Below are 24,772 nucleotides of genomic sequence, written 5' to 3'. Positions count from 1 at the left end.
CTTTTGGGTTTTACTTTTGCAAGAGTTACTTCCTTCTGGTCAATCGATATTGACTCTTTTCGTAGAGACATTTTGTTGCTGAATTCACGTATTTCTTAGAATTTCTCTAAGCGGCCCATTTGATTGTACGATGTTACATACCTTTCCTCTAGATAATACGATTTTCTTCTTCTTCTTCATTTTTCCATTTTTATTATTTTTTCTCATTTTTGGACCTACCTGGAGGTCCTATAAATTAACCTCTGTACGTCCGTCCGTTCGTCCGTTCGTCCGTTCGTCCGTCCGTCTGTTACCAGCTTTTCTCAGGATTGGCCCATTAGTTTTTTCTGATTTTTGGCACAATGATGCAAAATGGCAATGCCCAAAATGTGACGGAGCCCGATTTTCGAAAAAAAATCATTTCCGGCCGAAAATGCCGGAAATATGCTGGAAAAACAGGTTTTTTGGCATTTTCTCAAGATTTTATCATTAGTTTTTTCTGATTTTTTGCACAAAGATGCGTATTAGCAATTCCCAAAACTTGGCCGAGTCCGATTTTTGAGGAAAAATCTTTTCCGGTCGAAAATGCCGGAAATATGCCGGAAATCGCCGTTTTTGCAGATTTTCATCGGACTTTTTCCTTATATTTCGTTGTTTTTTCACACAAAAACATTATTAATAGCAATGTCCACGATCAAGCATGATTCAATTGTCAATAAAACTGATTTTTGAAGCCGGAACTTTCTAAAAATCGCCGGAACAGCCGATTTTCGCCGGAAAAACGGTATTTCTTGAATTTCTTGAGCTGTACACTATATTTTTTCATGAAATTTTGCACAATGATGCAAAATGTCAATACCTAAATTGTGACGAAGCCCGATTTTCGATAAAAATGCATTTCCGGCCGAAAATGCCGGAAATATGCCGGAAAAACTGGTTTTTTAGCATTTTCTCGAGATTTTATCATTAGTTTTTTCTGATTTTTTGCTCAAAGATGCTTATTAACAATGCCCAAAACATGGCCGAGTTCGATTTTTGAGAAAAAAATTTTCCGGCAGAAAATGCCTGAAATATGCCGGAAATCGCCGTTTTTCTAGATTTTCATTGGACTTTTTCCTTACAATTGGTTGTTTTTTCATTCAAAAACATTATTAATAGCAATGCCCACCATCAAGCATGTTTCAATTTTCAATAAAATTGATTTTTGAAGTCGGAACTATTTTAAAAGTCGTCCGAACAACCTATTTTCGCCGGAAAGACAGTATTTCTTGAATTTCTCGAGCTGTACTTTATATTTTTTTATGAAATTTTGCACACTGACGCAATATGACAATACCTAAAATGTGACGGAGCCCAATTTTCGAAAAACATTTTTTTCTGGCCGAAAATGCTGGAAATATGCCGGAATAACCGGTTATTTGACATTTTCTCGAATTTTTATTATTAGTTTTTTCTGATTTTTTGCAGAAAGATGCGTATTCGCAATACTCAAAACATGGCCGAGTTTGATTTTTGAGAAAAATTTTTTCCCGGTTGAAAATTCCGGAAATCGCTGTTTTTGCAGATTTTCATTGGATTTTTTCCTTATATTTCTATGTTTTTCACACAAAAACATTATTGATATCAATGCTCACCATCAAGCATGATTCAATTGTCAATAAAACTGATTTTTGCGACCAGAACTTTCTATTTATTTTTTCCCTACAACCCTTCCCTCTCCCCACACCATCAATCAATGATGAATTTCTTGCGTTATGCATTTTTGCTAAACGCTATGTTTTCTGACTGATTTTTTTCATTTTTCTCCTTGCATTGCTATCTAACTTTCATCATCAGGTAGGTCCATTCAGCATCTAGCTTGTTGATATTATTCCATACGTCGGAATATCTTTTCAACGAGCACAAAATCGCTACCTAATTTGCATTCTGTCAAAAGTTTTAGCCTTTTTTTGTCTCGCTGTATATTATATTTAGACAGGCTTTAGTTTCTGGAATATTTAGCTTTCTCCATGTTTTATTTCGTTTCTGATAAAAAAAAACTAGGTGTGTCTGTTCAAGGCTGTGGTTTCAATTGTTTCAAAGACTTGAATAATGGTACTTGATTTTGTAACTGGAGGAAAATCGAAAATATGTATTGAAGTCTAAAGTGTATTCGCTTTAAGTGTTCACCAACCGATCTTTGTTTTGCTTGCCATTGTTCAATGAATATTTCAAATCTAACAAGATAATACAGAACACTATTTTATAGTCTTAAAAAGTTTTAGAAAATGAAGATTAAAAAAAGAAAAATTTTTTTTAACACATTAATGCTAGAAACTTCATTTTTGGTACAGAGGTACTTTTAAGCCTCCTGATTTCCTATATTCAATTATTACTCACATAGATTTTATTTCATAGAGAGTTTTAGGTCCTTTAAGTTAGTCCCTTTGGGTGAACAAAACAGCGAAAAACAGGGTTTTTCGACCACAAAAAGCTTTGGAGTGGAGTTGCGTCATAACATCTACCTTCAAAATGGAGTCTTTCGTCACCCATGACTATACGATCACAAAACTAAAAGTTATTTATTTTTTAAGTTTTAATTATTTTTTTATGAGAGATATCCAGAGAGCTCACTACCTGATATTTTACTGTATTTAAATTTCGTCTAGATGTTAGAAGACAACCCCCACACGTGGTTGTTTTGTTGTGATGTTTTCAAATCCAGAAAACTTTTCATTGTTGGAACGCAGAAGAAAGAATTCTGATCTACGTACACGCTTTCAGTATATCCTGCTTCTTTCGATTCTACCGTCTTACTTGAAAGTTCTTTCATTTTTTCATTTCATTTACAAAGATAACGTGATTAGGAGCAGCAAAAAGTACGGGAAGAAATTTCAGGGGGAATTTTTTTCAAAGTCATAGGGGGGACTAAAAGGGGTCAACGGACATTTTTTCAATTTCCACGAGAGGGTCAACCGTTAGGCTACTGAAATAGCGTCATGGCAATTGCTAAAAAGTAGACTATAATACTTCGGAAACATAACGGAGAAGTTTTGAAACGACTGCAGGTCTTGAGAAAAATTTCTAAAAGCACTAAAAGTTAGTTTCTAACCTCTAGCAGTACTTTAATTGGGAAGATGGGTATTTTGTAGGTTAGAATTGGGAAAGTATAATCTTATAGCTTTTGGGTTACTTTTTTAAAGTGACTAAAGACTTTGATGAGACTTTAAAGAATGTTCGTATATTTTTAAGTAGGTTTTCAATAATTATCTTGTTAATATTAGTAGGCCTGATTGATGTAATTATAGTGCAAATTTGGAACAAAGCACCAAATTTGGACCAGGCATGCTTAATACCCTGTGGATTGATATTAGAAGGGCGGCCCAGAAAATTTTTAAGGGTAGCCCTCATTTCTGGACCCATTCATTGAAAAACTAGGCTAAAGCCCAAGGGCACAATTTTTATGGAACTTTCAAACTCATTTTAGGCCAAAACCAATTATAGAATCTGAAAGCTCTCTAATAACTATATAGAAGACTTTTAAGCGAGTATGATCGATTTCTGTACTGAACGGGAGTTATTTGATGAAGAAGTGGTGGTTTCCCCCTCTCATTTTGTTCATAAATTGCTTAAAAAATGACACTTCTACATCAAATAACTCTCGTTCTTTAAACGTCCAAATGTAAACATATCAACAAATGATCAAACTTTAACTAGAATTCAAATGATTATATTTCGATAAAATAATAAAAATAAGGCAGTTAACCAGCAACTACAGAAATGTTTAAAAAATAACAAATCACAAATTAAATTCAGTGTTTCTTTGTTGCTGGGTGCTCGGTTTTGAATTTTCCTTCATACAAACATGCGTCCCAATCTTGGTTGTACAACAATCCTTTAGGACAAGCAATACATCCGACAGTTTGTCCTTGATAACATCCAACATATTGGTGTGGGTTGTTTGGATCAGCAAGGTTTCCAGTGAAGTGTTTGCCAGCATGAGGACATTTGTCAGGACATGCAAAAGTGGTAGCAGGTTGGAATGGCAAAGTGGTGACACAGTCATCTAGAGAAAAATGAATAGAAAATTATCATTAAAATGAATGAAATTGCACTAAATTGGTTATTTAGAATGTAGATTTTGAAAGAGTAAAGTATCTTATCTTCTCTTGTCCTCTGATCTAAACAAATTTTGAAACCTACCAGTCTTCTTGTTGAGACATTGGTTGCATGTTTGACTGAATTCCAAAGACAATGGGAAACATGGTTGACAAGAAGCCAATTGGTTTGAGCATTGAACAAAATAGTTGGATCGGTAAACTCCATAGTATTTATATTCGTAGTTTCCATCAGCTAATCCGTGGCAAAGAGAGTTTGGACATGGTACAACTTCTGGTGTAGTTCCAGTCACTTTGGTCACTTCTAAGCAGTATGAAGCTGGAAAATAAAAAGTAAATTCAAATTCAAAAAAGGAGTGTCCGCTTTCTTATGGATCAAGGTTCTAGAATTTTAGAATCTCATCTGTAAGAGAAAAACTATATTCTAAGTATGATTTGACTTGACTTTTAATTGCAACAATATTTACCTGCGACAATGGTTAAAACGATAAAAATCTTCATTTTGACGAGATTTGTTTTGGTATTCAACTTTCTTGTTGTTGTTGTTGTCACCCCCTTTCTTTCTCTTGTGTGAGTGTTTGATATTAAATGAAAATTTGCAGCCTCTTTTATACTGCTCTACTTCCTTGTCCTAACAACCAAGGTGTTTATGTAAAATTGTAAAATAGATTCCTTGTGTTTTCAAAATCAGATTGATGCAATTTCTTGTGGTTATGTTAGAACTGATTGATAAAGTGGGTTCTTCAATTATTTCTTTGGGTGTCTTGTGTAAGAACCGTACTTCCTTCTGGTCGCCTTCCTTCTCCTCGTCAGCAATACGCCTCCGTTGGTTGACATGTAGATTACTTATGGTAATTGGTGCAATACATACTATTTCTTCATTTCAGTGGTTTGATTCAAATTGATTTTAAAATTGTGTTCTTTCTATATTTCTTGGGATGTCTTCTACAACTGGTACTTCCTTCTGATCCCCTCCTCACAGACCCACTGGGACCCCTTCCCACTGGAAAAATTTGCCAAAATATCGTACTTGTTGGAAAATTATACTCCAATTTTTGTCCTCACTGCAAAATATTATGCTATTTTTCCCATCACCACTGAATTTTCTGACTTGAAAACAAAAGAATTGAAATCCCTAACCATAAAAAATATGGGAATATCAATCCCCATCCAGTTTCAGACCGTCATTTTTATCCGCTCTGGCTGAAAAAAATCCTACTGGGTCTGTGAGAAGGGGGTGTGAATTTAGATCCAAAAAAATTCTTTTCCTTCAATTTTTTCTATGTTATTTAGAAGTAGAAACATTCATACAAATATGAGCCTCCATAGCATAAAGCTACAGCATCCGGCTACAATGGGGACTGTTGAGGCATCAGGCTGCAAACTGGGCTTTACCAATAATCCAAAAATGTTATGATGTTAATGCTTTTCTGCTTGCTCTTCAGAAACTGAAGATAAAAATTAGAAGTCGAGAAACCTACTTAAGTAGTGGTACACTCCCCTATCTTTCGGTCACCTAATCTTCGGTCGAAAGCCTAACTCTCTTATCCTGAAGGATCAGAATCAAAACGCTGGATAGACTTTGTGACTTGAACTTTCAACTGCGCAACATTTATTTTTAATGTGAAAATTTTCAATTTCTCTTTTGAAATCCAAAATTTCGAGCTGGCATGAGTTAGATGATGGTTTTGGCACTATAGAGAGGTATGTTTATACTCTTTCTAAGAGCATTCTGTTTATGCCCTGCTAAATCAAGTGGTCAGGAGTTATAGCCTTATGTCTGGGACTTTGTTTATTGGAAAACTAATAACGTTAATTCGTACCGGGTAGTCCAAAAAAGTTTCCATAAGTTTCAAATTTTGACGTAGACTGCTCTAATTGTGCTATCAATTTCTAATTTTGTCTGGCTAGACTTAATTCAGGAAACTCCTGAAAATTTCAATGTCTGAAACTAATGTATTGTAAAGTTATGAGGTTTTTTAAAAAAAGACGTCAAAATTGAATTGTTCAAAAATTGATGTCAATTAGAATTCTTTCTTCTTCGTGAGCTCAATGGCTCGTACAAGCATTCAAAAACATGGATAAAGTTTACGGTATAAAACTATTTCTGTACAACTGATCTTCCCATGTTACCAAAATCAATAATAATCGTTTTCATCTTTAAAAGCGCACTTTTCAATGAGTCGTGGATTCTGTTCAAACCGGTCTGCAAGTCGCCCAGCACGTTCCATTCTTTGTGTGACTTCACTCAAACGAGGCGTTTTCATTCGTTTAAACTCTTTGTATCCTCTTCATTTTACCGAACGTTTAACGGACAGAGTTCCTACTCATCCCAATATCATAGGCACAATTTCTTTGGGGCTTCTATTCGTTCCTGGGGATTCTTCCTGGGGACACATCGTCTCCTCTACAAGATCGCTATTTTCTTCTGTTGTAGCAATAATTGGTCCTCCCGAGCCTTGGCTTCATTGTACCAGTCTCTTGATACTTTTTGACAAGCTTCTGGGCTGAGCTAAGGACTCATGCTTCGGTGTGACTCTCCTTACAAATTCTAAAGGCCGTCCAACCCATTTATTCGATATTCTTTTTTGGACCTACCCCGGTGGGCTGTAGGTCCTATAAATTAACCTCTGTTCGTTCGTCCGTTCGTCCGTTCGTCCGTTCGTTACTAGCTTTTCTCGGGATTGGCTCATTAGTTTTTCCTAATTTTTGGCACAAAGATGCAAAATGGTAATGCCCAAAATGTGACGGAGCCCGATTTTCGAAAAAAATTCATTTCCGGCCGAAAATGCCGGAAATATGCCGGAAAAACCGGTTTTTTGGCATTTTCTCGAGATTTCATCATTAGTTTTTTCTGATTTTTTGCACAAAGATGCGTATTAGCAATGCCTAAAACATGGATTAATCTGATTTTTGAGAAAAATTCTATTCCGGCTGAAAATGCCGGAAATATCCCGGAAATCGCCGTTTTTGCAGATTTTCATTGGACTTTTTCCTTATATTTCGTTGTTTTTTCACACAAAAACATTATTTGTAGCAATGCCCACCATCAAGCATGGTTTAATTGTCAATAAAAGTGATTTTTGAAGCCGGAACTTTCTAAAAATCGCCGGAACAGCCTATTTTCGCCGGAAAAACGGTATTTCTTGAATTTCTCGAGCTGTACTTTATATTTTTTCATGAAATTTTGCACACTGATGCAAAATGGCAATACCTAGAATATGACAGAGCCTGATTTTCAATTAACGTACTTTTCCGGCCGAAAATGCCGGAAATATGCCGGAAAAACCGGTTTTTTGGCATTTTCTCGAGATTTCATCATTAGTTTTTTCTGATTTTTTGCACAAAGATGCGTATTAACAATGTCTAAAACATGACCTAGTCCGATTTTTGAGAAAAATTCTATTCCGGCTGAAAATGCCGGAAATATCCCGGAAATCGCCGTTTTTGCAGATTTTCATCGGACTTTTTCCTTATATTTCGTTGTTTTTTCACACAAAAACATTATTGATACTAATGCCCACCATCAAGCATGGTTTAATTGTCAATAAAAGTGATTTTTGAAGCCGGAACTTTCTAAAAATCGCCGGAACAGCCTATTTTCGCCGGAAAAACGGTATTTCTTGAATTTCTCGAGCTGAACTTTATATTTTTTCATGAAATTTTGCACACTGATGCAAAATGACAATACCTAAAATGTGACGGAGCCCGATTTTCGAAAAATATTTTTTCCCGGCCGAAAATGCCCGAAATATGCCGGAAAACCGTTTTTTTTACATTTTCTCGAATTTTCATCTTTAGCTTTTTCTGATTTTTTGCAGAAAGATGCGTATTTGCAATGCTCAAAACATGGCCGAGTTCGATTTTTGAGAAAAAATTTTTTCCGGTTGAAAATGCCGGAAATCGCCGTCTTTGCAGATTTTCATTATATGTTTTCCTTGTATTTCTATGTTCTTCACACAAAAACATTATTGATAACAATGCTCACCATCAAGCATGATTCAATTGTCAATAAAACTGATTTTTGCGACCAGAACTTTCTATTAATTTTTCCCTACAACCCTTCCCTCTCCCCCCATCAACAATCAATGATGAATTTATTGCGTTATGCATTTTCGCTAAACGATATATTTTCTGACTGATTTTTTTCTCCTCGCATTGCTATCTAACTTTCATCATCAGGTAGGTCCATTCAGCATCTAGCTTGTTAATTATTGCTTAATGATAATGTTATTTGCTGGAATACCATGATATCGGGTGCACCTTTAAAATTCGAATTAGCTTCACTCAAAACAATTAGGTGCGCCTTCAAAATTCGAGTTAACTTACCTCGAAAAATATAGGTGCAAAGAAATCCGAGTTAACTAGCTCAACAGTTTAACCTTCAGAAAATCGAGTTAACTTTAACTCGAAAAATTAAAATGCACCATAAAAATCCAAGTTATCCTTAAATTATGACGTCATAAAAAGTTAACTCGGATTTTTTAGCTCGGGTTTTCCGGGCCTCTTTTAACGATGTTTTGCATTGTAAAAAGTGCAATACCTTGTTGATACCTCGAACACCTCCAAAGATCTTTTTTGGTTTTTAGGACCTTTAAAAAACGAGGGGAATTTAGCTCTCTTAATTTTTGGCCCGAAGCTTTTGTATCTAAGGATTTAAAATAAAAATTGACTTTTGATATCGACAATCACTTTTTTTGATGTCAGCAAATTCTGATCGACAGTTATTCTGAAAGTGACCATTTAAAAAAAACTCAGACCAGTCTGTACAATTATACAACTCCACGCGTGATCGTTAATTTTGCACAATGTGTTAGAGGACTGATAGTCTAGCATGCTAGACGACTTAACTCAGTAAAAAATAGGAAGTAGAAAACTTGACAGGAGCATCAATATAGTCGTCTAGAATATTTTGTACACAACAAACTTTTCATAAAAATTCTCTTTTTTCATGTTTTTGGATAACATTTTCAGGGGGTCTTGTTGGTTTGTTTTGGTTTGGTTTTTTTTTCTTTCACTTAGAAATTCTCATTGGCTGAAAATTTTATTTGTTTATATATTTTGTTGTATATGATTGTTTTCTCACCCCGCAGAAATCTGCGGGCCCTGCTGGAACTCCCGTAAGCTACGGAAACCACCTTAGCCCAGTCGTTTATTTTAACCATATCCCGACATAAAAATTTCCCGCTTTCAACAAAAACGTTATAAACGACTGGATTCCCAGTCTAGAGGACTGACACTTATTTTCTTTAAGTCTAAGACGGCTTGCTTTTTTTAATGGTAACAGTCACCTGTTTTTAAAGTAAATAATAATTAATTTGATATTTGTAAAGTTCGAGTTAGTGAGGTTTAAGATAGGGAAGAATGATTAAACCTACAAGTTTAAAAGTATTCAAGTTACTAAAAGTTTGTCTTGAGCCAAGATAGAAATTTGAGGAACACAAATTTGTTCGAGTTAAGGAAATTTCAAATTATGGAGTACGGTTTATAAGGCATTTTAACTGAAGGGACGAGAACAATTTTTTGAGGTAAGGAGATATTTGAGTTATAGAGGTTCGAGTTATTGAGGTTCGGATTACAGAAACTACTGTAATATTATTAAAAGTGTTCAAGTGCTCTGTTGACACGGAAGAAAAATGACACAAATGTGCATGAATTAATATAACATATTTCAAAAAAATGACGACTATAAGAATTGATATGAAATGATTTAGTTGACCAGCAACTACGTACAAAATACAAAAAATTTAGTAATAGACATAATTTAGTGTTTCTTTGTTGCTGGATGCTCAGTTTTGAATTTTCCTTCATACAAACATGCGTCCCAATCTTGGTTGTACAACAATCCTTTAGGACAAGCAATGCATCCGACAGTTTGTCCTTGATAACATCCAACATATTGGTGTGGGCTGTTTGGATCAGCAAGGTTTCCAGTGAAGTGTTTGCCAGCATGAGGACATTTGTCAGGACATGCAAAAGTGGTAGCAGGTTGGAATGGTAAAGTGGTGACACAGTCGTCTGGAAAACAAAGAGAAATATTATAAGATTTATGATGTTGCTTTAAATTTGCTATATACAAGGTTCGTTCAAAGCTTGGCAAAAGAAGCTTCAAATGTCATCACTTTAAAGTTACGAATATTATTTGTCAAATGCATGTCAAGACCGATAAAGAAAAGTTATCATTTTGGAGTTTTTTTTTACCGGGATAAGACCGAAGGATTGAAAAAATTGAACCATTTCATTTGATGCCAGTTGCATTTAATGACGTGTTAAGAATTCAAGTAAGAGTGTTTTTTGAATAAAAAGGAAGCTCTACATGTCTTTAATTCTTCGTCTTTTCCATGATAATAGAAATCTAAAAAGTATATACCAGTTTTCTTGTTGAGACATTGGTTGCATGATTGACTGAATTCCAAAGACAATGGGAAACATGGTTGACAAGAAGCCAATTGGTTTGAGCATTGAACAAAATAGTTGGATCGGTAAACTCCATAGTATTTATATTCGTAGTTTCCATCAGCTAATCCGTGGCAAAGAGAATTTGGACATGGTACAACTTCTGGTGTAGTTCCAGTCACTTTGGTCACTTCCAAGCAGTATGAAGCTGGAAAGAAAGAAAATCAGCATTTCATTTAGAATAATATTATTTCGTAAAAAAATTTCAGTCTTTAAGGAAAGCTTGGTTTAAGAATTTGTAAAAGATATTCAGATTTTCAATATAGGTTTGTAGAGAATGTTATTGAATTCTTAAGCTGGGGTCCGTCAACACAAAAGTAAAAAGATTGTTAAAAGTCGAAGAGCTTACCTGCGACAATGGTTAAAACGATGAAAATCTTCATTTTGGTGAGATTTGTTTTGGTATTCAACTATCTTGTTATTGTTGTTGTAACTTCTTCCTTTCTTGTGCGATGGTGTTTGATGTTGATTGAAAATTCTCAACCTCTTTTATACTGTTCTACTTCCTGGTGACGAGGTGCTGCAGATTTAAGCTGTGATTACTATGTGGCTTCGACCTTTCAAATTGAAATTGAAATGTGGTCTTAACGCAATTATTTGAAAAAGGTTGGGCAGTCAATTATTGTATAATAAGGCTATTGCATAAATTTCTTTTCACGAGTATTCTTTTTACTTTTCTACTTCAGAGAAATTGCTAGTAATCATTTCAACCACCTCTACCCTAAACCAAAGAAGTATTACTACTTCTTTGCCTAAACATAGACGAACATGCTAGGCGGCTCATTCTGACATAAGCAAAAAATATTTCGCAGTAACTAATTTTCGCGGAACTTATTTTCGCTGTGCGAGCGTATGCAAATTTGGCGTTTTTATCGGAACCAATTTGTCAAAATTCTTTCATTTTCGAGAATTTCGAGGATTTTTCAAGAATTTATAGTAAAAATTGCATTTCGTAAACTATTTTTTGTGGTAGACACCAAAAACACGAAAGAATCAGTTTCTGCGAAAATTACTTCCCGCGAAAGTTAGTTCCCTTAGGTAGTCCCTTTAAGGTAGTCTAACCTTTAGTTTAGTTTATACAAACTCTCGAGGTCGTTACGATTATTGTATTATTACATAACAGCTGTATTGAATGGATTATAAACCACTCCAGTTTACCCCCCAAACAGTGAGGCGCTAAACTTGTGAGCTCGATGTCCGCGAGAAAAAAAATTCTGCATATACCGCAACTTGAACCCGAAAATCTGTTTAAAAAGCCATTCCTTGATCTAATGACGTGCGTACTATATAGCTCCCCAGTGATAAATTGTTTAACATTCATTTATACAACGTACATTTTTTGTCTTGAACGTTATATGGATATTATTTGGACGTAATTAACAAGAATTTAACAGCTGCATGAATGTTTGTAATGAAGTTATAGGAAGTTATTTGCCAGGCTGAAGATAACAATCTCTTTTTATAAGAACAATTTTATAAGAAAATTAAGGTTCTGATTTGGAGCCAAAAAAATAAAAACAATTTAAGAACAATGCTGAGCCTGGAATTACTTCATTTCAAGCAGTTTAGTGCTCAAAGATGTAAAAATTGGGTATAAAGCCTAAAATTAACCTTTTAAATAGGAACAGGATAAGAACAATTTACGGCTCAAAGAACCAAAAAAAATAAGAACAGTCGAGCCTCACCAAAAAAAAACTAGATTAGACCTATTTTGCTTTATCCAAAACTGAAGTCTACGCCGACAAAATCGCTACTTAATTCAAATTCTATCAAAAGTTATTGAGGTTTGAAAAAACACTGCCAGATAATTTGAAATAGACCTTTATTTAACGACAGATCGATTATGTTTGAATAACTATTGTGGTTGTCTTGTAAAATTGTCCAAAGGAAAGTGGAAAATTGTAATTTCTTGAAAGTGTGTATTGCGTAAGGTTTTCTTCTTCATTGTTGGTGGGTTGATACTGGTTGAGTCTAAAAGTCCATGTAAAAATACGGGCAATTCGTTAAACTTGATGAAAGGGCAAATTACGAAATTGAAAATAAAATTTTATGAAATCTATCTTTTTGGTACATCAGGACCAAAAAATTAAATTTTTATTATATTCTTCTTCTCTCATTTCAAAAAACTTTGTAATTATTCTCACAAATCATTGTGCTCTGGATAATTTTTTTTAACGGTAGGAATATTTTGTTATGTGATTCATGCACTCGTGGAAAAAAGAAAAACAAAACAAAAATTAGTGCACTCTTTAGTGAATGAACTCAAGCCTTAAGGCCGGTCTCCACTTGCGCGCGCTGCGATTGCACCTTTTGGCTTCAATCCTTTTTGATTGGAACAAAGATTACGCTCCAAGTTCAACTTTTTTCGACCCTTACGTCAGATCGTGCCGATGGAATTACTTCATTTTTCTTTCGACCAATAGCGTAGAAGCATTGATCGAATGTAGATCTAATCGTTGGTAGAGTATGTTGAATGACGATTGTCGAATAAATTTAGTTACAGTGGAATTTCGTTGCCAATTCAACCACCAACAATAATTGTCAATATTCAATCATTGTTCTACTATTATCATTTTAATCATTGTTCATTATTATTGCATTTGGGGACAAACTGTTTGGGTCGAAAAATGAATCAATCTCCTGAATGTCTAAGACAGGAGACAGATTGTAATTTGACTGTCAGCAAATTCACTGATTGGTATATGTATATATCTTGTTTAATCCGAAAGTCAAAAGTAAATGCGTATACTGGTATACTGGTATATAAGTATTTTGACTGGAATTCCATTTTGACTGCAGGAGGAGAGAGCTTGAATTTAAAAAAAACTTCCAGAAACTTCTCCATTCGATTTCCTGCATGTTGACCAATCGGGCAAAATTCTACAAGCGGAATAGAATCTACTGTCGAAAGCTGAGTAAAATGCCCGCGGCGCCTGCTATTACAAAGAAAAAGTTTTTAGGCTAGCAACTGCCGTCCCGGAAAAAAACCCGAACATTTACGGAAGAGACTAATTACGGGTAGGCTTGCGCGACAAAACAAAACAAAACGCGCAAGAATTCGAGATTCCAGTCCAATATCTATGCGTGAAACTATAAGTGCCTCCTCGTCGCTGCGCTCCTGCGGGGGCAATAACTTTCTTCTTTTGAGTATAATAGATCTACTTAAATCTAGTAAAAATGGTCAAAAATGATCCCCCTTTTTTACATAAAAGTTGAAATGTTGGCCCTTTTACCACTGGAATCATTTGAGGTCGTTTAATTTTTTCGGTTCTGTAACGGTAAGTCTGACCAAGGAACGCCGCCAACCATGCCGCCCTGTGTACGCATATTCGAAACTAAAGATTATTTTGAAAAATTGAAGCTACGGCGTGATTGTTAGACCACCTCAGCTCAGGCCCAATAAGGACCAATTTCAAAGGACTAATATGTAGGTTTTCAAAAACACAATCATCAAGCACAATGAGAACATGAACAATACGCCTATGCTTGTAAGAACAATTAGGTTTTAATTATCTAAATTGCCTTTGAACTATTTTCCATTTGCAACAAACATCTCTACAAAGGTTCAGGCAAAAAGAAATTATTCCTCATAGTATTTAACCAAGTCTACGACTGCAGTCGGGCATCTCTTTCGATAGCTATCTACCCGAAGGTAGGGGAAGGCGCCACTCTTTCCTCCGGGATTGCTCTAATTACCCTTCAGCCTTCTCTTAATAAGCATCACGCAGGCGATTTTGTATTTACACTCTCAGTTTTAAAGGTCTTTATTAAGACCTTTTGGGTGTATCAGGTAACGATCCGTTATCGCAGAACGTTTTGGGTCTTGTTCTAAATCAGACCTTAAGGTCTTGATTTTAATAGGACCTTTATCGCGCCCAATAGAGACTATTCTAGATCCCGAAAGAGACTTCAAGGGTTCTGATTCTATCATACCTAAAAGGTCTTATTTTAAACGAGACCTTTCGAAAAAAGTCCGTTATCGCAGAACGTTTAGGGTCTTGTTCTAAATCAGACCTTTAGCGCGCCCAATAGAGACTATTCTAGATCCCGAAAGAGACTTCAAGGGTTCTGATTCTATCATACCTAAAAGGTCTTATTTTAAACGAGACCTTTCGATAAAAGTCCGTTATCGCAGAACGTTTGGGGTCTTGTTCAAAATTAGACCATATTAGTGCCTAAAAGAAACTATGTTTAGTACTCGTTTTTGAAGGTCTGTAATTTTCAAAAGGCCTAAATTGTCGAAACAAAACCTAACAATAATTAAGAGAAGAAGAGAATAAAAATACTCAAGAATTTCAATCTAAAAGATATATTATACCCAATAGGATTTCTAGATATTTTTCTAACAAATATCCATTATATTATGTATATAATAGTTCTTTGATATCGAAACGTACAAGAGATGTATTGTACGTGTCCAGTTTGTTCATGACAATGATGATGACAAAGTCTAGCTGTTTATGTAAGTACGACTGTAAACCAGATTGTCAAACAAACGTTCGTGTCCAAGAGTTGAAAATTGAATAGATTGAATAGACGTTTGTTATGGTGACGGTGACACAAAACTTTAATGAACTGGATAGTTGCGTGCTAACATGAAAGCTGGATAGTTGCGTGCTAAAAAATTCAAGAGAAGTGAGATAAAGATCACAAAACTGGTTTTTAGGCCTATTACTTCATCGAAATGTAATTTAGAAATTTGAAAAATTCTTTACTTTTGATCCAGCTCTTCAAAGTTTTCCTGAAAAAAAAAACAAATTGGGCAAAGATACAGTTTATTCAATTCTTACCTCAGCAGAGAGTCGATTTTGTTCTGGCCATACTTTAAACAAACGTTTAGATAATGTGATGGTGGGATTTACAGCGACAGTGACATGGGCTCACATGATGTTGGGTTAGATTCTCGTTAATGTCGAAGCTGAAAAAAAATAATATAATAAAAGATTTAAAACGAATATTGCACAAAAAATAAAATAAAATTTCGTAAAAGCCTAGCTAGTAGGATCAATAAATACAAGCACAAAATTCGATCGAGCCTCGCCAAAACTTTCCATGGGTGTATTTGCAACAATAAGCTCCATGTTTGTGGAAGAAAAAAGAATTCATCCGATCAAAAGATATATATATATAGCTCCAGTGAACAAAAAAAGGATTTTAAGAAATTTTATTACGTGAAGATTGTGTTACTTACCTTTTTTTCTTTTTGCTCTTCAGACCGTCTTCACCCTTTTGGCTCCAAAATTGTTTTGATTTTATTTTTGCACAATTTTGAACTTTTCGAATTTCGAACGACGTTCGAAACATTCGAAAATTCAAAAGAAGTCGTTACACTGCTCTAGATTTTTTAAAGCGCGCGAAATCGAGACCTTTAGAGGTCTTCATAAAAGCCCTTTTTATCGTGTCTATTGGATGTTCACTATCGTGTCTATTGAAAAGGCTTGTAAATGGCAGACCTAAAAAGGTCTTGTTTCAAACCAGTGAGCCTTTAGAAGTCTTGAAGGAGACCTTTTTGGCGACCTTTTACAGCGCGCGAAATTGAGACCTTTAGAGGTATCCATAAAAGCCCTTTTATCTTGTCTATCGGATGTTCACTATCGTGTCTATTGAAAAGGCTTGTATCAGGCAGACCTAAGAAGGTCTTGTTTCAAACGCGTGATTGAGACCTTTAGAAGTGTTGAATAAGACCGTTTCCAAGAACAGACCATGAAGGTCTCATTTCGAAAAATACAAAGGAGACCTTTTTGGTGTATAGAACAAGACCTTGCTTGAATGGAAACCTTGCAAGGTCTCAATCGGCCACACAAGAGTTTCAATTCAGACCTTTCATGATATACTGACATGTAAGTAAAAATTAGACCGGCTAAGGTCTCAAAACTAAACCTAAAAGGTTTGAATTCAGACTGATAAGGTCTTTCTTCAAATTAGCATCTAAAAGGTCTCATATAAAACCCTAAAAACTGAGAGTGTAGTTCGAAGTTTTTGGTATGACCCGGCCTGGGATTGAACCCAGAACCTTGCTCAACGTAGCCGGGTGCTCTACCTCTGCACTACGATTTTTCATGCTTCCTTTTGATGGATGTTGTTTGAATAATTTGCCCAGGCGACAAATGGATATCCATATGAAGGAAGTGAAATTGCATACATCTATTTTCTGACCACAAGAAAAAAAACCCACCTTGTCAATCAGGAACCTCAAAGTTATCCAATATCCACTTATGACATAAAGTAAAAGTAGTATTCAAAATATGTTTGTTGCAATATCAGAAATTTCAGTTTTTGAGACATTAGAAATTCAGTTGAATATTAGCCCTAATCGATAAAGTATTGCTTCTCGGGTACACATAAGCCCCAAGACTAATTACGCCCTGTTGTGAAATAGTTAAAGGGCGCCCACTTTTCAATCAGTTTTACCAAAAACCTCAATATTTAATTCCAGCTGGTTAAATCTTTAAATTTCCTTCAGCTTGGGTAATCAATCCAATTGTATAAATTTTTTAAGTGTGTAAGCCACATAGTTGAGGAAGATAATCAAAACATCGACATTTTGACCAGGATTTAGAACAGTATAAAAGATGTTGCAGATTTTCAATCAACATCAAATACTGGCAAGAGAAAGGAAGAAAGTTACAACAACAAGAAAATCGCAAAATAAATCTCATCAAAATGAAGATTCTCATCGTTTTAACCATTGTCGCAGGTAAGCTCCACAGATTTTAAACAATAGTTTCGCAATGAAAGAAAATCAATGCAAACAGAATGGATATCACTATCAAATCTGTTTTGGAAAATTTCTCAGTTAACATTCAAAGTGAAGATTTTGTAAAGCGTTACTTTTATATATAAAATTTTAGTTTTAGTTGCGATAACTAATCATGATTTTCCTCACATTTTCATTTCCAGCTTCATACTGCTTAGAAGTGACCAAAGTGACTGGAACTACACCAGAAGTTGTACCATGTCCAAACTCTCTTTGCCACGGATTAGCTGATGGAAACTACGAATATAAATACTATGGAGTTTACCGATCCAACTATTTTGTACAATGCTCAAACCAATTGGCTTCTTGTCAACCATGCTTCCCATTGTCTTTGGAATTCAGTCAATCATGCAACCAATGTCTCAACAAGAAAACTGGTAGGTTTTAAAACTTTGTACAGATCAGAGGACAATATATTACTTTTTCTTTTGAAATCTACATTCAAAATAAACAATTTGGTGTTACTGCATCAAAGCAATTCATTTTAATGATAATTTCCTATTTATTTTCCTCTAGATGACTGTGTCACCACTTTACCATTCCAACCTGCTACCACTTTTGCATGTCCTGACAAATGTCCTCATGCTGGCAAACACTTCACTGGAAACCTTGCTGATCCAAACAACCCACACCAATATGTTGGATGTTATGAAGGACAAACTGTCGGATGTATTGCTTGTCCTAAAGGATTGTTGTACAACCAAGGTTGGGACGCATGTTTGTATGAAGGAAAATTCAAAACCGAGCAACCAGCACCAAAGAAACATTAAATTTTGTTATTTTATTGTAATTTTTAATAATTTTGCACGTAGTTGCTGGCTTACTACTTTATTTTATCTCTGTATTTTGAATTGAAACATGCTCCTATGATTTACTAAAACTTAAATGTTTCATTTCCCTGTATTGTCGGCAAATTTCTAGATGGGTTATTCGTAAAAATATCACCTTCAAAAATTACTGAAAATTTCGAACACAAGACTTACAAACCATTAGTTTTGCTCCACTTTAAAAAGGAAATGGCTCATTTGGAAAACTTCGGTAAAACTTCCAAGGCTGGCTCCCAGGTAGTAAATCTTCCTCTTAAGTAATCGATTTTCTGATTCGAAACAAAAAAACCTTCACTTGATAGATAAAAAAAATATTGCTATGATAAAATTCAGAAATAAATGGAAGGCGTCGTTGCTCGTTATAAAAAGACTCGAAGGAGGTGACCTTAAAGTTCCGATTTACGCCGCAGATCCTTTTATCAGTAACTACCAAACTACCAAATTTTGAGCTTGAGGTTACGTCAAATGCGGCCGTGAATAACATCAGAACCCAAAACAATGAATGAACTTTGTAACGGTTTTTAACGATTAACTTAAATTTATATCAAATGTCGTAACATTAAATTGAGTTTTATATTGAAGATTGAGGCTTAAGTTTGTACATCAGAACAAAAAATAAATAACTTTTTTCTTTTGAGTATAATTGAATCAACTTAAATCGAGTAGAAACGGTCAAAAATGAATTACGTTTTTTACATAAAAGTTGAAATTTTGGCCTTTTTACCACTGGCATCTTTTGAGGTCGCTTAATTTTTTCGGTTCTGTAACGCTACGTCTAACATAACCTAGGAACGCCGCCAACCATGCCGCCATGTGTACGCATATTCGAAACTAAAAATTATTTTGAAAAATTGAAGTTATAGAGTAATGGTTAATCCGCCTCAGCTCAGGCCCAAAAAATAAAGCCAATAAAGACTAAATTTAGCAGGGCTGATAAGTACGTTTTCAAAAAAAATTGATCTAAGGATTAATGAGAAGATAAACAATACCCCTCTGCCGTTTAGGAACACTTACTACTTTGATTTTAAGTATCTAACTGGCTGTTGGACTATATTCCATTTGCAAGAAATATCTCTACGAGTGTTTAGGGAAAAAGGAAATTATATACTGATGCACACTAACGAGTCCTAATTCCTCATAGTATATAACTGAGTCTACAACTGCAGTCAGATGTGACCCTAAGGCTCCTCTTTTGATAGCTATCCACCAGAAGGTAGTGGTTGGCATTTCTTTATCTCTCCCTGGATTTCTTTCTCCAATTACCCTCTATCATTCTATCAATGGCTAAGTATGAAACAGAGAGGAATCAAGTACCATTTTCTATTTAGTTCGGAGTCTTTGGTATGACCCGGCCTGGGATTGAACCCAGGACCTTGCTCACCTTAGCTGGATGCCCTACCTCTGCACTACGATTTTTCATGCTTGCTTTTTGATGGATGATCTTTTGGAGAATTCTTCCCAGGCGTCAGTATATGAAGGAAGTTAAATTGCATACATCTATTTTTTGACCGCAAGATATAGGAGAACCCACTTTTTCAATCAATTTTGTCGGAACCTCAAATTTGTTATAATATATCCAATATCCAATTATGACATTAAGTAAAAGCAGTTTTCAAAAGTTTGTTGCAATATCAAAAATTGCAATTTTTGAAACATTGGAAATTCGGTTGAATATTGGTCGGAATCGTTAAAAAGGATCTCGGGTGCACAAAGCCCCAAGACTAATCACGCCCTATGAATTAATTAAAACGGCGCCCACCAAAAACTTCAATATTTAATTCCAGCTGGTTAAATCTTTAAATTTCCTTCAACCTGGGTAATCAATCCAATTGTTTAAGTTTTTTAAGTGTGTAAGCCACATAGTTGAGGAAGATAATTAAAAAATCGACATTTTGACCAGGAAATAGAACAGTATAAAAGAGGTTGCAGATTTTCAATCAATATCAAATACTGCTAACAGAAAGGAAGAAGTTACAACAACAAGAAAGTCAAATACCAAAACAAATTTCATCAAAATGAAAATTTTCATCGTTTTAACTATTGTCGCAGGTAAGCTCTACATTATTTTTAACGATAGTTTTGCAATGAAAGGAAAGCAATCCAAACAAAATGGATATCGCTATCATATCTTTTTTGGAAAATTTCTCAGTTAACATTCAAAGTGAATATGTTAAAGCGTTACTTTTTTATCTTAAATCTTAGTTTTAGCCAGCTATACCTAATCATGATTTTCCTTATGTTTTCATTTTAATTTTCAGCTTCATACTGCTTGGAAGTGACCAAAGTGACTGGAACTACACCAGAAGTTGTACCATGTCCAAACTCTCTTTGTCATGGATTAGCTGATGGAAACTACGAATATAAATACTATGGAGTTTACCGATCCAACTATTTTGTTCAATGCTCAAACCAATTGGCTTCTTGTCAACCATGTTTCCCATTGTCTTTGGAATTCAGTCAATCATGCAACCAATGTCTCAACAAGAAAACTGGTAGGTTTTAAAACTATTGTACAGATCAGAGGACAAGATAATGATTTTTTCTTTCAAAATCTAGATGATTCAAAATGAACAATTTGGTGTTATTACATAAGTCCAATCCATTTTAATGATTCTTTCTCATTCATTTTTCCTCTAGACGATTGTATCACCACTTTGCCATTCCAACCTGCTACCACTTTTGCATGTCCTGACAAATGTCCCCATGCTGGCAAACACTTCACTGGAAACCTTGCTGATCCAAACAACCCACACCAATATGTTAGATGTTATCAAGGACAAACTGTCGGATGTATTGCTTGTCCTAAAGGATTGTTGTACAACCAAGATTGGGATGCATGTTTGTATGAAGGAAAATTCAAAACTGAGCACCCAGCACCAAAGAAACATTAGATTTTGTCATTTATCTGTTTTGTAATTTTTGATAATTTTATACGTAGTTGCTGGTTAACTACTTTTGTCATAATCTTTTTGAACTTTTGCTCTTTTGTTATTGAAAGAAATTTTCCTTAATTTGGAATGTAGATTTCATTTTCTCGTTCTTTTAAATTGAATTAACACTTTGTGTATTTATGCGGGAAAGTGTTCAGAATAAATCCAAGCATCAAATCGGGGAGATACCCAATTTCAAAATATTGTATAAATCAATGCTTCTAAACGGCTACCTACTGCCTGATACGGTCAATTACTTTTCCCGTAGTACTATTTTTCGTGGGAACTAATTTTCGCGTTTTGGGGTGTCTACTGGGAAAATTAACTTCGTAAAATGATCCAATTTAGTAGCCTTGTACCGCGAAAATAAGCTCTGTAAGAATTAGGTCCCGCGAAAATTAGTTCCCTTTATCACGTTCGGCACTGTACATAAGTTAATGTTACAAGAGTAGTAGCCACCGACGAAAAATTGAAAAAAATCTGTTCTTTTTTGCTAACTTCAATTAGAACATATCCCCCAATTTTCCAGGCAACAACTTTTTTACTCAGAACAGCTGGAAGTACTACTAGAACAGATAATTGAGGGCTCGGTGGATGCTTTCAAATTTACATGGCTAATTTTCTCTTTTAGAATCGTTCAAATTTAGCGACTGCAATACTTCAAATTCTTAAAAATAGTCGGTCAGCTGGTGGGCTTAAAAGACAATTTCCAGGTCTCTCTCGAAACAAATTTGATTTAGAGTGCAATCGAATACACGTTTTCTTTATAAGAACATTCAAAATCTATGAAGCCTTCGGATATTCTTAACTTTTTGGGTTTTAAGCCTAAAGATTTTCTCAAAATGTTCTTAATTTCGCCATTTTGTGAGTATTTTTGTGCAATTTCCTAAGAAATTTGGTGTTTTAGAGTCCATGAATCCTTAAAATGTTCTTAACTTCTTCTTAAAATTTTGGCCATCGTCGAAGCCTTATGTTCTTATATAGTTTGTTCTTATAAAAAAAAGGCTTAAGTGAAAAGGTGGGGTTTTCACTTTTACGGTATGACGGTATTGGGCCTTTTTACCCCCGGTAAATCGGTATTACGAGAAAAAAACGACGGGATTACGGTATTTCATTTTCTACCGGTATCTGTAAATTGCCTGTTTTTTTGTCGGTTTTTCGATATTTTTATCAATAAAAAACGGTATTTCGGTATAAAACTATTTACCTTTTAGTCTCTTCATGAGTTTCATGCAGAAAAAATTTTCTAAAAAGATAAGTCTATACCGCTATTTTAACCAGTAAAATTTTCACTTATTGTCATGGTGAGCTCGATGGTGAGGATATTCAAAATAAGCAAAATTTTACGATATCTAAACAAATATTTTCGTTATTTTTCTGCGGGCGCATTTTTTTAATGAGAACTTTTGTGATGCAAATACTGCCTCCAACGAATGAGTCTAGATAAAATTTTCTCCGTCAGCACTAAATGATATGGTCGTCTCTCTGTATTCACTTATATTGCTACTACAATACAATACACTGATACTGCAGTAACTTAGAGACAGTAAAGGCGGTATTTACTCCTTCAATAATTAGTAAAAGTAGGTAGTTCTAAAAACATCTTGTGCAGCATCGAACGATTAAAAAATAATTCACATCATGATGCACATGATGCGCTTTCAGGCAATCTAGGCATTTTAAATTGCCGCACCGGCTACGGCAGGTACGTCGCTCGCCGTACCATATTTTTCTTTTTGCCAACAAATGGTCAGTGTTAAATAAAATCAAAAATTGTGTGACCAAACAAGGCATACTTGACTAACAATAGCGTAGTAAGGCCGTTTTTCAATAACAGAGGAGAGCGAAAACTGTCAAAAAACTTTCGCTCTCGCTTCGCTCGCGTTCTTATTTTCCATTTATTTTCTTTCCTCCGATAGGGGGGTTAAACTTTAGAATTCGCGTCCTCTAGTTGCACCACAGCACCACCTCTATGAAGCCTGTGTTGAAGTCTACGGCTTCTCAGACCATGATTGGCCCAAACCTCGATTTTAAATTGATTCTCAATATAAAAGACATCTTACGGGTCTGCGAGGAAGAAATTATTGGGGGAAAGGCTTAATTTTGCATTTGCCTCCCGTAACAAGCAAGTAACTTTGGCGCGGCAGACCTAAAATATTGCTTTATGAAAGCTCAAATAGCTGTAAAAGAGCCCTTAAATAGTCGAGCATATCGAGAATAAGGTCACAAAACTAGCAAAAAACTTAATATATTGGTGAAAATGTTTGGTATAAGAATAGGTCAATCTGTTTAAAAGAGACCATAAAAAGGCTAAATTTAGCCCAATAAGGTCACAATCGTTTAACCAAAGATGTAAAATTTGTGCGTGAATACCTGAATTGAGGGTTAACTGGGGGGCCTCATAAAGCACAAGACTTGTTTGTACAGTTTCTAATTTGCTACTACACAATAGATTTGATTAATGAAAATTCATTATTTTCGAAAAAAAAAACATAAATATAATGTCGGTATCGGTATTAGGCTTCCTTCACCGACGGTATTACGGTATTTGACCCGTAATTTTGTCGGTATGACGGTATTTAAGACCCCTGAAAACCCCCCTGAAAAGGGCTAGGACGTATTCCTATTCCTCAGGTTCTCCTTTTTTTATTGTTTTTCTTTTTTTTTTCAGCTCGACTTGTTGTAACTTGTGATGAGAAGGACTTTTTGGGAATAATCAACACAACCATCATCTGCACTCTCTCTTGTAACGTACTATTTTTATATATTTTCATTTCGTTTTGCACAAAACATAAAATACTTTCATCAAAGAATTATATTTCTTTTTTCAATTAACCTTTACACCAATCCATTATCAGCTGTTTCAATATTAGAGAAGATACCTTTAGCTTCTTCTAAGGCCCGAGGGTAGGTCGCAGAGCAAGTCTTACTTCGCTTGTGGTCAATTCATCGTAGCTCCTAGTTACCGTAGAGCCATGATTTACCCTCTAATTCTAAAAGTCGTACGTGGTACTTATTCTCCGATCAAAATTCGATAGAGGACTGTGTTAGTTCATGTTACGAGCTGTATACAATATAGAGGGTCAAGTGACATATGACATTTCCGTTGGAAGAATTGATATTTAATTGTGTTCACTATAAGACTATAACATTTCGCCGTTTCCTTAATATCGTGATAATACTGCAGCTAGCAGCTTTTGCTCTTCTACTCCCAATATGTAAATCTCTCTGTTTTATGGTAATTTATTTTTAACAGATGAACAAAAATTTAATGCATATATTTCCATCGAATAATTCAAGCCGTTTTCGGACTCATTTACGGTAGATCGATAAGTTCGCACACTCGCTAAGATAATTAAGACCCTTATTGATTGAAATTATTCACTCAAATCTACAATAGTTAGTTCCTCTGCTCCAGAAAAGGGGCTGGGAACAAGATATAGGGAGATGTTTGAGACTTCATCGCTTTTTCAAATATATTTGATTTTAAAGGAAATGGTGATCTAGAGGAGAATTTTTATTTACACAGATTCGCTTGGTATTGAGTTTACAGCTTACTATCCTCTAAATCTAAAATTAAATATTAATTTTTCACTTTAGGGATTATCGATTAGAGATTTTTTTTGTGTTGCCGAAATGACAAAATGTCAAATTGGTTGACTATGTACATAGAAATTACAAAATTTAGCGATTTTTTATTTTCGATACGCAAAAAGATGACAACAT

At 35.0% G+C, this 24,772-nt stretch overlaps 5 protein-coding genes and 1 long non-coding RNA gene across 6 annotated transcripts in view; 3 read left to right on the top strand and 3 right to left on the bottom strand.

The window, feature by feature from the left end:
* Window positions 1-23,859, top strand: part of LOC136797577 (X-ray repair cross-complementing protein 5-like) — a 55,775-nt gene extending 31,916 nt beyond the window's left edge. The window contains exon 26 of the mRNA XM_067054163.1: window positions 23,718-23,859. Coding sequence (XP_066910264.1) covers window positions 23,718-23,732 — 15 coding nt within the window. The 3' untranslated portion in view covers window positions 23,733-23,859. The remainder of the gene's footprint in view (window positions 1-23,717) is intronic.
* On the bottom strand, window positions 3,703-4,632 carry LOC136797606 (uncharacterized). Its single transcript, XM_067054199.1, has 3 exons — window positions 4,544-4,632; window positions 4,162-4,395; window positions 3,703-4,024 (listed from the first exon to the last, which is right to left on the bottom strand). The coding sequence occupies exons 1-3, from the start codon at window positions 4,575-4,577 to the stop codon at window positions 3,771-3,773; spliced, it is 522 nt and encodes a 173-aa protein (XP_066910300.1). The 5' UTR covers window positions 4,578-4,632; the 3' UTR covers window positions 3,703-3,770.
* LOC136797605 (uncharacterized) lies at window positions 9,766-10,976 on the bottom strand. Its single transcript, XM_067054198.1, has 3 exons — window positions 10,882-10,976; window positions 10,447-10,680; window positions 9,766-10,094 (listed from the first exon to the last, which is right to left on the bottom strand). Exons 1-3 carry the CDS (start codon window positions 10,913-10,915, stop codon window positions 9,841-9,843), a joined length of 522 nt encoding a protein of 173 aa, XP_066910299.1. The 5' UTR covers window positions 10,916-10,976; the 3' UTR covers window positions 9,766-9,840.
* Window positions 14,826-15,790, bottom strand: LOC136797612 (uncharacterized). Its single transcript, XR_010845272.1, has 3 exons — window positions 15,724-15,790; window positions 15,323-15,450; window positions 14,826-15,149 (listed from the first exon to the last, which is right to left on the bottom strand). It is a non-coding gene; the product is annotated as an uncharacterized lncRNA (long non-coding RNA).
* Window positions 17,354-18,059, top strand: LOC136797441 (uncharacterized). The gene is made up of 2 exons (XM_067054016.1): window positions 17,354-17,666; window positions 17,806-18,059. Exons 1-2 carry the CDS (start codon window positions 17,405-17,407, stop codon window positions 18,057-18,059), a joined length of 516 nt encoding a protein of 171 aa, XP_066910117.1. The 5' UTR covers window positions 17,354-17,404.
* Window positions 20,080-21,090, top strand: LOC136797607 (uncharacterized). Its single transcript, XM_067054200.1, has 3 exons — window positions 20,080-20,165; window positions 20,375-20,608; window positions 20,754-21,090. The coding sequence occupies exons 1-3, from the start codon at window positions 20,132-20,134 to the stop codon at window positions 21,005-21,007; spliced, it is 522 nt and encodes a 173-aa protein (XP_066910301.1). The 5' UTR covers window positions 20,080-20,131; the 3' UTR covers window positions 21,008-21,090.
* Window positions 23,860-24,772: the final 913 nt, after the last annotated feature.

This window comes from Clytia hemisphaerica, unplaced genomic scaffold (genome assembly GCF_902728285.1).
Source record: "Clytia hemisphaerica strain Z4C2 unplaced genomic scaffold, Clytia hemisphaerica genome assembly, whole genome shotgun sequence".
Taxonomy (NCBI): domain Eukaryota; kingdom Metazoa; phylum Cnidaria; class Hydrozoa; order Leptothecata; family Clytiidae; genus Clytia; species Clytia hemisphaerica.
The sequence above is the reverse complement of the archived record's forward strand: the minus strand, read 5'-3'. Positions and strand labels throughout refer to the sequence as shown.